Source organism: Bemisia tabaci, chromosome 3 (assembly GCF_918797505.1).
Source record: "Bemisia tabaci chromosome 3, PGI_BMITA_v3".
NCBI lineage: Eukaryota > Metazoa > Arthropoda > Insecta > Hemiptera > Aleyrodidae > Bemisia > Bemisia tabaci.
Window position 1 is genome coordinate 31,914,781 of NC_092795.1, and position 12,742 is coordinate 31,927,522.

Consider the following 12,742-nt stretch of genomic DNA (forward strand, 5'->3'; position numbering starts at 1 on the left):
ATTTTGACGGAATGTCAAAGAGCTATAGTTTAAGACGAGGAATAACAATTGCGAGGAAGATGAGAAAAAGCCAAACAATTTTCTTTAACCTATGACCATTGCCAAACTCTTAAGCCCTAACTTTAGTTATTGCAACAATTACAAGGAAATTCCACGACCACCAAAAAACTTTGTATGCTGTGAATGTTAGATAAGTGCCAAACATTATGCTCTTTTTCAAATGTCAAGATTTAGATGCGCGCATGCTGCGCAATTTTCTCCAATACTAAAGGTCCATTATTGAAAAGTTATGAGTATTTTTCCTTGAAATTTTCAGGCAAATGAGAAAAAATTACTACTAAAACTATCTGAAATTAAATTATGTTGAAGAAACAAATTCACAAGTTTTTCAGAAAATTCATATTTTGTCAGGTGGTGTTTCGCATTAACTGAATGTTGACAAGGCATTTTTCCTTGGCATGACAATATGTGAACCACCGATAAAACTTGAGATTTCTTTTACTTACAGGGTAGGTTCCTTTCAAAGTTGCAACTAGATCTGATATCCTAGAGACAACTTGATAATCGTGCATTAATTGAGACATTTCAACACACAAATTATCCGTGACTCCACTGCTGTTGGAAGATAAACTGCCACTTGGAGTTAAGAGCCGATTCAGAGTGGGTGAACTGGCGTTTTCTACGACCTGCACAAAAAATTGATAATTGATAGAATCTCAGACTAGAAGATGGAACATGAATTATGTTGGAAATTTCTCAAAACTTTCATTTTTGAAACTGCAAGCTTTTTTTTTTTTTTTTTTTTCTATTTTTATTTTCGGGGACGAGAGTTATAGATTACTTTGAACGTCTTAGAATACTTACTTTGCAAAGTATTAAAGCTGTCATAAATTTCAGTCACTGAATCAAGGCTAATTACATTACTGGAATGAACTACAATTCCATCATATAGCTAAAGAGAAAAGAAAAATAATCATAATTCATCCAGAACTGAAAAATCAAAGCTGAAGTGCTCATATAATATGTCCTCAATTTCAAGCGCTAGGTATTTATCAAACATTTAAGAATTCTCTCAAACTTAAAGAAACACTTCTCCTTAAAAATTGAGTATTTGTCAAGATTCAAGATTTAAGATTTAGGACTTTGTCACTTCTTTCAGCTCAAACATGTTCGAGTGTTCTTTGTCAATTTTTCAAATGAGTATTTTCAAATAAAAGACAAAAGCTAGGAAAAAAATCAATGATGCTCAAGTACCTACGTTCGAGTATCTTCACGAACCAAGAAAATTAAGACATCAGAAAAATGGAGAGGAAAATCAATACCTGGACTTCTGTGATGGGACAACTCCATTTGAGAGAAAGTCTTTGATTGCTGAGAGATGGTGGACTATTTACATCTTCTTTACCACTCGGCGTGACAGAGACACAGACTAGAAAATCATTGAGCAGCAAAAGCCGCCTGGGTTTGCACTTACTGACTAAGCCACATTGGTTCACATCCTGAAAACAAAGTTTTTATTAGTAAAAAAAATATATAAATGTATATTTAAATTTCAAACCATAGAAGAACGAATCTATGATGATATTAGAATGAGATATTGCTGTGTTCAATGTTGATTCGTTCTTGGTTTTCTAGTTGAGCTTTGCAACAGCGGGTCACCAAACCTTGTGTTTTTTATTTAATATTCTGAAAGTACCAGAAGAGTAAATTGCGTCATGATTTATTGCTTATTTTTGGAGTCAAAATCCTGGACAAGTCTGCATTTCCAACAGTCCAAAGGCTTGAAGGAATTTTAAACGAACAAAAATAGCGGGAAAATTATGCCAGTGAAATACTGCAGCAGTCAAAACAGTATCTCCTCTCATACATGAATGAAATTCGACTCTTTGATTCTGAAGATGTAGTTTTGACTTTTCTTTTGTTTTCATACACGAGAAGGAGAAAGACATATGATGAAAGTTGTAGAAACCTAAGCTTGCTTCTAACTGGTGCCAGATGACATCATTCGGTTCGACGTGAAACCAGGGTGATGCAAATCTGCGGAGAAGTTCCCTTTTTGAACTGCGCATTTCTCAGGTAATATCGCGCTCTTCCTTTAACTGGTGAAGGCATTTTCATGGAAAAAACTACCAAAGAATGTCCGGGACTATAAACTGCTGTGTCAAAGACCATTTGGTACAGGAAAAATTTGGAGAGGATAATCTTACCAATTGTGTGACATCATCCTGCCTCAGAAGGCACCTATTGTTATCTGCAGACATTGGACGGGTGGACAGTTTTCCAGATATTGCTCGCAACATCTCTTTAAATGCTAAACTTTGCTCTGACTCGCGCTTCCTTTCATTCAACAGCTCTGCTAATGATTCGAGCTGAGTCAGGGCTAATTGCAACGACATTCTGTCTGGATGTCCTTGGCCTGTATGGTGTAGCAAATCCTGCCAGCAAATAAAATCTTATCAGTAAAAAGAAATTTTAGGATCGAAGCTGAAAAGACACAACTCTTGACTAGATATAAAAATGAAATTAGATTCATTTCTTGTGGAGTAAGGCTGTTTTCTAAGTAAATATAACTACTGCATTTGCCACAGTAAGCAGGATGCTTAATTTTCTGACAAAAAAGTGGCAAGGATTAAGTCTTGAGAAAGCAACGCATCGTACTGTAGAAAAAAATAAATATCTTTCTACATTTCTTATAATTGATTTGAGTTTTTGTTGGACAGAGAGAAAAGGAAGAGAGTGATGGTTCATCGGCCCACTCTGCTCGCAGGCTTCTTTTACCACTATTGTTCACAGAGTTTTGACTTTTGGAACCAGATAATACGAGCTTGTGTGCACAAGAAATAAGTGCTACAAATATTATGAATTAGACTTTTACTGAAAAGAGAGCTGATACAAAACCGAGAACACTAGCACATAAGCACAGAATATTTGAGGCTCTATGACATAGAATAGTGGGGATATGATTTAAATAATTAGGCAATGAACTTCACTCACCTGAAGAAGCAATATAAATTGAGGAAATCTTTGGACTGGTTTCACCATAAGGCCAAAAAATGACAGTCTATCGTGTGAATTTACTTGCCGAGTCTAAAAAGGAAAACAGTAAAAAAATAAATCAATAAGTTTTGTACAAAAAAGAAAATAAAAAAGAAAAAAAAAACTTTATTACATTTGCAAATATTCGCAATAAATGTGCTAGTGACATAGTTTTCCTAAATGTAATATTTTTCAGAATGTCTACATCAAAAAAGGTAAATAGGTAAAAGAAAAAAGAAAGTCTAAGTTAAACTAGGTAAAATAAAGAAGGAAGTCTAAGTTAAAAAGCATCCAAAGAGGAAAATACTCATAATTTCTTTTTATTTTTAATTCAATTTTAAGTTTTTTAAGATACTTTGGGAGGAATCTAATTAATCAATTGAATAATTAATTCGTCAATTTTCAAAGCATAATCCATATTAAATCCGGCTATTTTGTTGTTTTAACAGAGAAAAAACTCCTATGTGCTTCAGACAGTTTTGAACTTCAATTCTGATCAAGTTTTCATAGTGAGTCACCTCCAATGAAAATATTAAGAGTACTTACTTGGCCCTCTAAACATAACTTCGGAACTTCTAGTGATTCTGAACGACAACTTTTGACTGACTAACAGGATTTAGAAATTTCATGTATTAGTATTTGGGCACCTTTGCAATGTGATGCTCTAAATCTAAATTCTAATTTTTTGAGAGGAGACACCGTCAAAATTTCGATGAATTATAAATGAACGAGAAAGGGAACTTACTCTTAAAAATTCAGCAAAGTTTGCTTTCCGCTTAGTTTCGCTTCTTGCAAGATCCATGGCTACGGAAAAATTATTTATAAAACCGCTATAGATCTCTAGAACTATTGATTTACTAAAAGAGGCTACGAAGACATCGCCGATTCGGTGATCTCGATCCCAATTTGCGACAGCTTCGGCCAGAGCAATCCGGAACAGAGTATGACACTGAAGCAGCTCAGGTACTCGACAGAACAACATAGAAATTTTTGAGGAACTCAGGATTTGTGGTGATGCCTCTTCTAGAGGTTTTTTATAATCCTGGGTAAAAAAAAGGAGACAGAAAATAGAGTTTACAAACAATGATCACGAAAAAATAAAAAAAACAAAGAAATTTGTGGGCTTTAAAGTGGTAGCTTCTGTTTCACCAATGTTCACTACTACCTTCTTGTACTGCTTTTACTTTTGTAACTTTTGCATTGAAAAGCAAGAAAGTACCTATATTAAATTTAACAATTGGACGAGTTCCGTCTCCCAATATAGTTAGTTCATAGAACAAGATCTCCAAGAGCTTATTATTAACAGCACTTAACTGCTTCCCTCTTTTATACAGTGTGATCGAAACTCCCGGACCACCAGGACTTCAGTGACTTTTGTACAAATTGGGATAAGAGACTAGAAACTTTGTGAGTGCTCCTAGGTCAAAAGGAACGACTTTGGGGAACCTCCAGAATTTTAAAGGGACTATCCTGTATAAATGATCATTGTAGGGTTGGGACCATTACAAGATTTAGAATATCTAATTATTTTACGCTTACAGAGAGTGAAGAAAACAATCGTCAATATCACTATAATCAATACAAGTATTGGAATTATTAAATTAAAAAATACTAAATCTAGGTTGAACCACTTGTCTAAGTTTTAGATTTAAAATGTTTAGAGCATCAAAAGAAATGAATGAGCACTTTTTTTATTTATATCCAAGGATTAGTGAATTAAACAAAAATGTCTTTCAAAATTGATCACACGGATACAACTTACATTGACAAGTCTCTCTAAAGTGGCATGATATGAGTTTTCACTGTGAACGATAGCACCGACAATCAGCCTTCTTTTCAATTCTTGAGGACTTAAATGGGGAGGTGGAGGCGGCAAGGCTGGAGGCAATAACCTACGATGATTTAAGAAAGATTCCTCTTCCACCTAAAAAAAATGAAAACGAATACAAATTTGAGATAAAACTTGAAATAGATACATACAAAAAGAAAATGGCAGAGCAATAAATAAATAAAATAAATTAGGTATAAGAAAAACTGATGATGAGAAAAATTACGAGAACTGACAGAAATGACTGAAAAATGCCAGTTTGTCTCAGATTTTGCTATACTTGCAGTCAGACTAATTTTCACTGTGAGTAAATCTATTACTATTGCATGAAATCCAAAATAAAAGATTCCACCTAACAGACAAAATTAGTTTCGAATTATGATCCCGATGTTTCCATACCCTGAATTTTGTTACATTCTAACTAACATTATTATCCGTCTATGATAGAAAACCGTTACTTAAAACGATTAAATTGATAAGTTTTCACCAATTTAGATGAACACTGATTTCATAACATTTTTGGATAAGTCCCCTTCGTACAAACATGAGTGCACCTTAATGTGTGATGCATTTTTTTACACACAGAAAACAATACAATGTTGAACAATGCGAAAATAGGTAAATTACTTGTCAGCAGAATTGGTTATAATAATACGTGGAAAAAATGAATACCTGTGCCTACTTGTATACATGATTCACATATTTTCAAAACGACGATGACAAAAGGAAACTTTTCGACAAAAAATTAAAATACGTGATTGATGATAAGTATACATACTTCAGGTAACAGAGGCATTTTCCCAGACCTTTCCTTGGGTTCCAATTCGTATTGCGAGCCTCTCCTTATCGAAAACCATCGGTAGAGACGGCCTGAAGGCGGGGGAGGTCCTGCAGGATCTGGTGAAGGAGAGTTCCGCCTCCATAGAGATCTATTGCTTTTGACAGTTCCTCTATTTTCATTACTTCTGGAACAAGACAAATCAAAAATTGATAAATAACAAAACAGCAGCAATAATTTTTACCGAGAAAAACTTTAGAAAAATTGAAATATCAGTTAAAGTGGGGTGGGGTGGGGCATGTCCACAAAATACCACCTTTGTGCGCCAAAAATCCAAGTTCTAATGCTCTTAAGTCGAGGACACCCCCTCCCCTCCCCCAAAACCCCACTTAGAACTGAGATCCCGATTTTCCTAAGGTCCCTAATGATTTTTTTTTTTTTTTTTTTTTTTTTTTTTTTTTTTTTTTTTTTTTTTTTTTTTATTAAAATAAAAAAAAAGGTAACTAGTGAATTTAGCGTGACAAAAGATGGGTGCACACCAATTTTCAGGAGATTCATTGCCTTATCGTTGCCAGAATGCAGGAAGAACTGTTTATTTCTCAGAACTTTGAACGTCTGTGCGCTTCCTTAAGAAGCACTTTTGGAACCTATTTCATAAGGGGGGAGGGGGGAGAAAGTCTCATTTTGAACCATAGAGAACGCTCCCGCAGTCTGGCGGTTTAGCCTTGTATCACCCTATATCGATAGAAACCCAACATTGAGCAGCGCGAATTCTGCTGAAATAAACTTCTTCGACGTAAATGCATTGGATAATCTGGCGCGATTCAACTGCGCGGCGCGATGCTGCAAAAAAGAGGAAAAAGAAGGAAGAATGATCGAGTGACGCCATGCCTCGCGCCGCACTGTAACACGAAGGACCTCCCGTAACAGCTAGGTACATTCCACGAGAAACCATCTGGGTCTAGATTCTTGAGAATTCTTTCTTAAGGAGCGCGACAGGCGACACTATACAGAATGCACAATCGGCTTGCAGTGCAAACTGAGATAATAAAGCGAAGGTAAACAAACACTGTCGTGGGCACACTCCTTTCATATAGAGACAGAAAAGAAAAGAAAAAAATTAAAATTACATGAACCATTTGCTTCATCATTCTGCCATGGAGCCGTATCAAGCCTGCTTAAATACGCCGAGTGGCTCCAATACTGTTGCAGTCGGGAGTCACTGCAATGTGCGATGAAAATTCAGCGAAAATGGTCAAAGGGGGCCGCAGTTAATTTTAACGAAAATTTCCTGACTTGTAAACTAATTCTGAGATAATTTCCAGTCTATCGTTCTTAAAAAAAAAAAAAAATAAAAAACATAACCTAACGCAAGGCAAAGGGCACGGTGTATCTTTGAGGGTATTTCGTCCGCAGTGATCAGAAGATCAACATTTCATTACACATCGAAATGCATTATCTACACATCATCGTCCCCCATAAGAAAGAACGTATCTACGCTTCAATGTTGCGTTCGGCGCAATGCAAGAAGTATTCATGCAGTCTTGTAGGCGCTAATATGGGCTTGACGCCGACCGCACTGTTTGCGCAATGCGTGAAGTATTCCTAGAGTCTTGCAGGCGCTAATATAAGTTTAACGCCGGCCGCACTGGGTTTGGCAAGAGTATTTGGAATCGCGTTAGAATAATAATCGCGGCAGCCAACTTTCTCCTAACAAATCGCACTTTCATTCCAAGAATTTACTGCGTTTCTACTGAAAATATTTAACTGATTTTTCGTCCCACCTTATGCTAAAATCAGAAAAAATTTAGACAAAAATTGCACAGGCAGGCTCTCATAAAAAATGGAATTTTTTTAATGCATTCTGCAACCTTGGAATGGAGTTACGGTACTTTGTCCGACGATATGAGCCGTTTATCCGCACTGGGAAAAAAAAAACACATTGGATCTAGAGTCCAGACTCTTAAAAACATCGACAAGCAAAAGGACTCTTGATTCAATCAGATTTAAGCTTAAATCAATAACCAAGCCTCTTAATTTGAGCGGATTTCCTCTTGATTTAAGCTTAAATCTGATTGAATCAAGAGTCCTTTTGCTTGTCAATGTTTTCAAGAGTCTGGACTCTAGATTCCATGTGTTTTTTTTTTCCAGTGCGGCGTTCTGCAACACCTAGCCGCCCTAGTGCCCTATCCTGCCATGATCTTTCTGGAGGTTGGCACTCCTCAATTTCTTGTAAAACTCCCTGTCGCCTCCCTTACACCGGAATACACCGAAATACACGGAAGATAAATTGCGCATTCCCGCAGAACGATCCAATCGAAATTGAAAGCGGTGGCATGGACAATGGAAACGTTCGGCTGAGCGGGGTGTCGGGACGTAAGCTGGATTTGAGCCGGGTTCGTTGCAAATTGATAGTGAGGTTCCATTCAGATGACCAATCGGCCTCCGCAAGCGCCGGCCGTTCGGAGGCCCCACTCACTCTCCGGAGAGTCAGGGACATGTAATTGACCTAGACTAGCGGTGCGGGCTCGCGGGGACCCACTCGTGGTTGTAATAACTACCTCCGCTCTGCTCAGTTCCACGAATCCTCGTACATTTCACAGCTTCGCGCTTTGGCTCAAGCTGAAACGGATCCCAGATCCAGTGGCGATTCTTGCAAGTTGGTTACACTGTTTTTTCTCCATTTAAATGCATGATAAACAATCGATATAGATTCGATTTCGATTCGATTTTCAAGGGATTTGAATGGAGTATCATCAACAGTGTTGCCAACTTGCTGGAATCGCCACTGCCCAGATCCGGCACGGCTGCCTGAAATGGCAACAAATTGGTATTTCCAATGACATACTCGATTTTTCCCTTTCCGTCGCTGTTTCGAGCACTTCCGATTGCAATTTCGAAATTTCCTTTTGCGTGCAGATGCTTCTATCCATTAGTGTTACTAAACCGTAAAAATTTGAAATCGAAATAAACCGAGTTTGGTGGTTTCGAACTCACTGATCAATTTGCGACTATGCCGGAAAGTATTGAGTTAATGGACAACAGGGCTCATCGTCGAGCGTAGTTACGCCCTTATGTCAGGAAGGCGACGAAAAGATGAAGAGCGGCGCTTAAACTACTACCATTTTAGAGAGAATGACCACTCTCCTTTGACGCCAGTGATTTGGCCATACGATAAATCGTCGCTCCTCTGACGTAAGGGCGGATCTCTATTTCCACAAGAGCCCTAAAAGCATAGAGCTATATGGAGCACACGGCTCACATAGAAATCGAGAGACACCCTTGCATCAGAGGAGCGACGAAATATCTAAAAAGGAGCGGTAGAGGTGTGACGGTTTGGGCGCCGGCGGTGTCAGAAATCCTCTGAAGACGTTGATCTAGTGGACCATGCTCCAACTCGCATCGGGTAGATCGACGGTTGTTAAAATTTTGGTTTGTCGCCGTAAGTCATTACTACCCACACGAAAACGCCGAACCTTCTACGGGTAACAAGATTAATTAAAACATCATTCAATTCCCCGTGAGATTTTGAAGAATTCGATGATCGAAACGCGTACATTCACGTCGAGTCCCGCAAGTCGAGAATCATTTGTTGTCTTCATTGCGACAGGCGTGATGACATAATCAAGTTCCTGGCAGGAACGGAGGGTTTGCGATTTGATTATCTACGTTCATGATTAATATTCTGCGAGAAACACCATGGTGCCACCCGATATGGCAAAAATCAACTTCCGCGAGCTCATAAAGAAAGCTCTGAGAGTTAAGTTGATACGACAATGGTGGAGTACAATGATTTTGGGATAGTCCACTTACATACTCTGTCATCTTTATGCAAGGGAAAAGAGTCCGTTGGCAGAGTTGTCATAAACAAAGCTGCAATTGCATAAGTTATACGAAAACAGAGAGTTTAACTGAAAACGAATGTGGGCTCTCCTGACATCAATGGATTCGGACCATCATCGCGCCTCAAGTTTATGAGCTTTCCATTAACTTGGAGTTTCAAGAGACTTATCTGAAAAAACGATACGTAAAAAGAGTTAAACCGAAAGGAACTGTGAAAGTAAGAATTGTGTACTCTATAGTTCTACTAGAAGTTGAAAAACAGAAATTGGCTCGTAAAAAGAGGGTTAAAGTTCATTTTCAACATCGAGCCTTATGCAGGAATAAAACTTCAAACCTCTTTTTCTCAGTTCAACTTTATGAGGGTTGGTTCCTTTCTGATGAACTCTGTCCATTTTCCCCTGAATACATGAGCGTCCAATTTATGCTCGAAATTCTGCTGTTTCTTGCGTGTCAAAGAAGAAAAGTTAGTGAAATTTTCAGTTTAAATTATCCAACGATATCCCAGCATAAGAACAATGTGCGGGCGGAACTTACGATGCAGCGTTACGATGCAGTTACATTCCTTTTTCTGAAAAACGATGACTTGCCGTTACGAAAACGGCAGCTCGAGAGAGGACTACCGGGGGTCAACTGGGGTCGGAGAAACTACTCCTCTCGGACTTTCTCGGATGCACCTAGCTCGCGACGCACAGTGGATCGAGTCAATTAGAGAGGTCGAACACGCAATTTTTGACTTAAACGCAAATTTTTATGTTTATTTTGCCACATTTAAAGCTTAAATAGGATGTCTACTAAAACAGGCTGGCCAAAAATCAGTACTTTTACAGTAATTTTTCAGTACATTCCCAAGAAATTCAGTACCTCCTCAACAGAAAAATTCAGTACTTTTTCGATACCTTCAACTGACGAAATTCGAAAAATTTCAAAAATTTGAATTTCCTGCTCAAATTGCGACAAAAATGAAAAAAATTCCGGACTTTCTTGCAAAATTTCCGCATTTTCAGTACTTCCGGACCGCCCTAGAAAAATCAGTACTATTTCCGGACTTTCCGGAAATTCCGGACTTGTAGACACCCTGGACACGCAATTTTTGACTAAAACTGCAAATTTTTGTGTTTATTTCGCCACATTTTAAGCTTAAAGGGTGCTTCTTGAAGCAAATTTCTCGAGAAAACCAGTGGAACCACTTTGAGAACTTCAAATTTTCGAATATACGGAGTTATGAGCGTTTAAAGTTTCCTAATTTTGTCCGACTTCTCCTATCGACTCGATCCATTGCGCGACGATCCAAGTTTCCGGTCTTTCGAAGCCAAGCTCGGCAACGCGTACAGCCGCAGACCCCTGGAAAAAAAGTCGAGAGACCGGACCGGCAACATCCAGACGCGTTGGTATATGGGCAGGATGATACGACCCGACCAGGAGCCACAAGCAAGAACAAAAGGGAATCCAAGCAGACATGATCCGCCGGATAGACGACGCACGACGCACAGTGAGACAGCTCGACGGAAGAGCTCCCACATGATGTACGAACTTTAAAAGCTCATCAGGATGTCTACTTAAACAGGCTGGCCAAAAAGCGGTACTTTTACAGTGCTTTTTTCAGTACATTCTCAAGAAATTCAGTACCTCCTCATCATAAATATTCAGTACTTTTTCAGTGCCTCCAATTGACTCAATTCGAAAATTTTCAAAAATTTGAATTTCTCGCTCAATTTGCGACAAAAATTCCGGACGATTTGGGGCATTTCTCCAGAATATCCGAGCATCAAATCACGCTGAAGAACTTCAGGTTTAAGGGGTTTTTAATTCGAGTCAGGTCCTTCAAAGTACTGAAGATCCGTCTTAATACATAACTCGGAAGTTTAAAAGTGGGTCATTCCCTTGGTTTTCTCAAAAAATTTCCTCCAGACGCACCACTCGAAATTTAGAATTCGACGGAATAAACGACAAAATTTGTAGTCTAGGTCAAGAATTTTATATTTTAGCTCTTAGACGGCTCGCTTTACTGTGCGACGTGGAAAAGGAGGAGAGGGGTGAGCGACAGAGCATAAAAAGCTGTACTCACTTGATGCTCTCGTCGCCCGACGAATATTCGGGGTCCGAACAAGAGCTCCGCTGCGATTGGTAGCCTCTGGCGCACTCCTCCCAGGATGTTGACACGCATCTCGGCTCATCTGCACAAAAGAAAAGAAAACAAACGTTACAGGCACATCCAAAAATGCAACGAGAAAATCATACTCACACTGGAGTTCTTCCACAAGTCAGGGATTTGTGATTCAAGTACTATCTCTTTCGTAAAATTTCGCGAGAAACACGATGGGTCACTGGTTCCCTCTGAAATTAACGCCTAACCTCAAAAAAAGCTCTCAACAGGTGTCTACTAAAACAAGCTGGCCAAAAATCAGTACTTTTACAGTGCTTTTTCAGTACATTCCCAAGAAATTCAGTACCTTCTCCACAGGGAACTTCAGTGCTTTTTCAGTACCTACCTCCAATTGACGAAAATCGAAAAATTCAAAAAATTTAAATTTCTCGCCCAAGTTGCGACAAAAATGAAAAAAATTCCGGACCTTCTGCGGAAATTCCGCAATTTTCCAGTACTTCCAGACCGCCCTTAAAAAATCAGTACTCTTCCCGGACTTTCTGGACTTGTAGACACCCTGCTCAAAGTTCAGGTCGTAACGGGGGAGATACACCACGCTACGTCGAGAGCCCATCTCTATAACTAGTCAAACTCTTCATAACCAGATAGAGATCAAGTACATTAGCAGGGTTGCCGTGGTTTCGGTCTTGGATCCCCCTTGGTTAGGGTTTTTGGTTTGTGGTTGCTAATGAATTTGCTCTCTCTGTGCATGAGTTTAACCAGATACAGTATGAACTCTCAACGTAGCGTGGGCTATCTTCTACATTAGGCCTGAACTTACAGAGCTTTTTTGAGCGTAGGAGTTGATTTCAGAGAAAACAAGTGGCACTATCGTGTTCCTCGCAAAATTTTACGCAAGGAATAGCATTTGAATTCCAAACCCCAATGCAAGAACTCCACGGAATCGTTTTTTTCGAAAAGGTGCCAACTCTGAAAACAAAACTTTTCCGGAGGGATGAGAAACTATGCATGAGACGGAAAGGTTCACTTAATGAAAAAGGTCTTGGTATTAAAGGTCTATCCTTAAGAGACTTCGTTGACGCAAAAGTTGCAGGACTTCCGTCATATTTTTTTATTGAAGAAACTGAATTTTAAACTTTCAGAGCTGGTACCT

At 38.8% G+C, this 12,742-nt stretch overlaps 1 protein-coding gene across 11 annotated transcripts in view; it reads right to left on the reverse strand.

The window, feature by feature from the left end:
* LOC109043827 (rho guanine nucleotide exchange factor 10) overlaps positions 1-12,742 on the reverse strand; it is a 181,786-nt gene that overhangs the window by 7,417 nt on the left and 161,627 nt on the right. For 8 of the 11 annotated variants that reach the window (XM_072298166.1, XM_072298169.1, XM_072298167.1 and 5 more), the window contains 8 exons: positions 11,551-11,659; positions 5,643-5,829; positions 4,799-4,960; positions 3,782-4,078; positions 2,995-3,087; positions 2,208-2,435; positions 1,323-1,499; positions 507-686 (listed from right to left, as the gene is read on the reverse strand). In XM_072298166.1, the coding sequence (XP_072154267.1) occupies positions 507-686; positions 1,323-1,499; positions 2,208-2,435; positions 2,995-3,087; positions 3,782-4,078; positions 4,799-4,960; positions 5,643-5,829; positions 11,551-11,659 (1,433 nt within the window). The remainder of the gene's footprint in view (positions 1-506; positions 687-1,322; positions 1,500-2,207; positions 2,436-2,994; positions 3,088-3,781; positions 4,079-4,798; positions 4,961-5,642; positions 5,830-11,550; positions 11,660-12,742) is intronic. The other 3 variants (XM_072298168.1, XM_072298170.1, XM_072298176.1) reach the window with 1 other exon arrangement.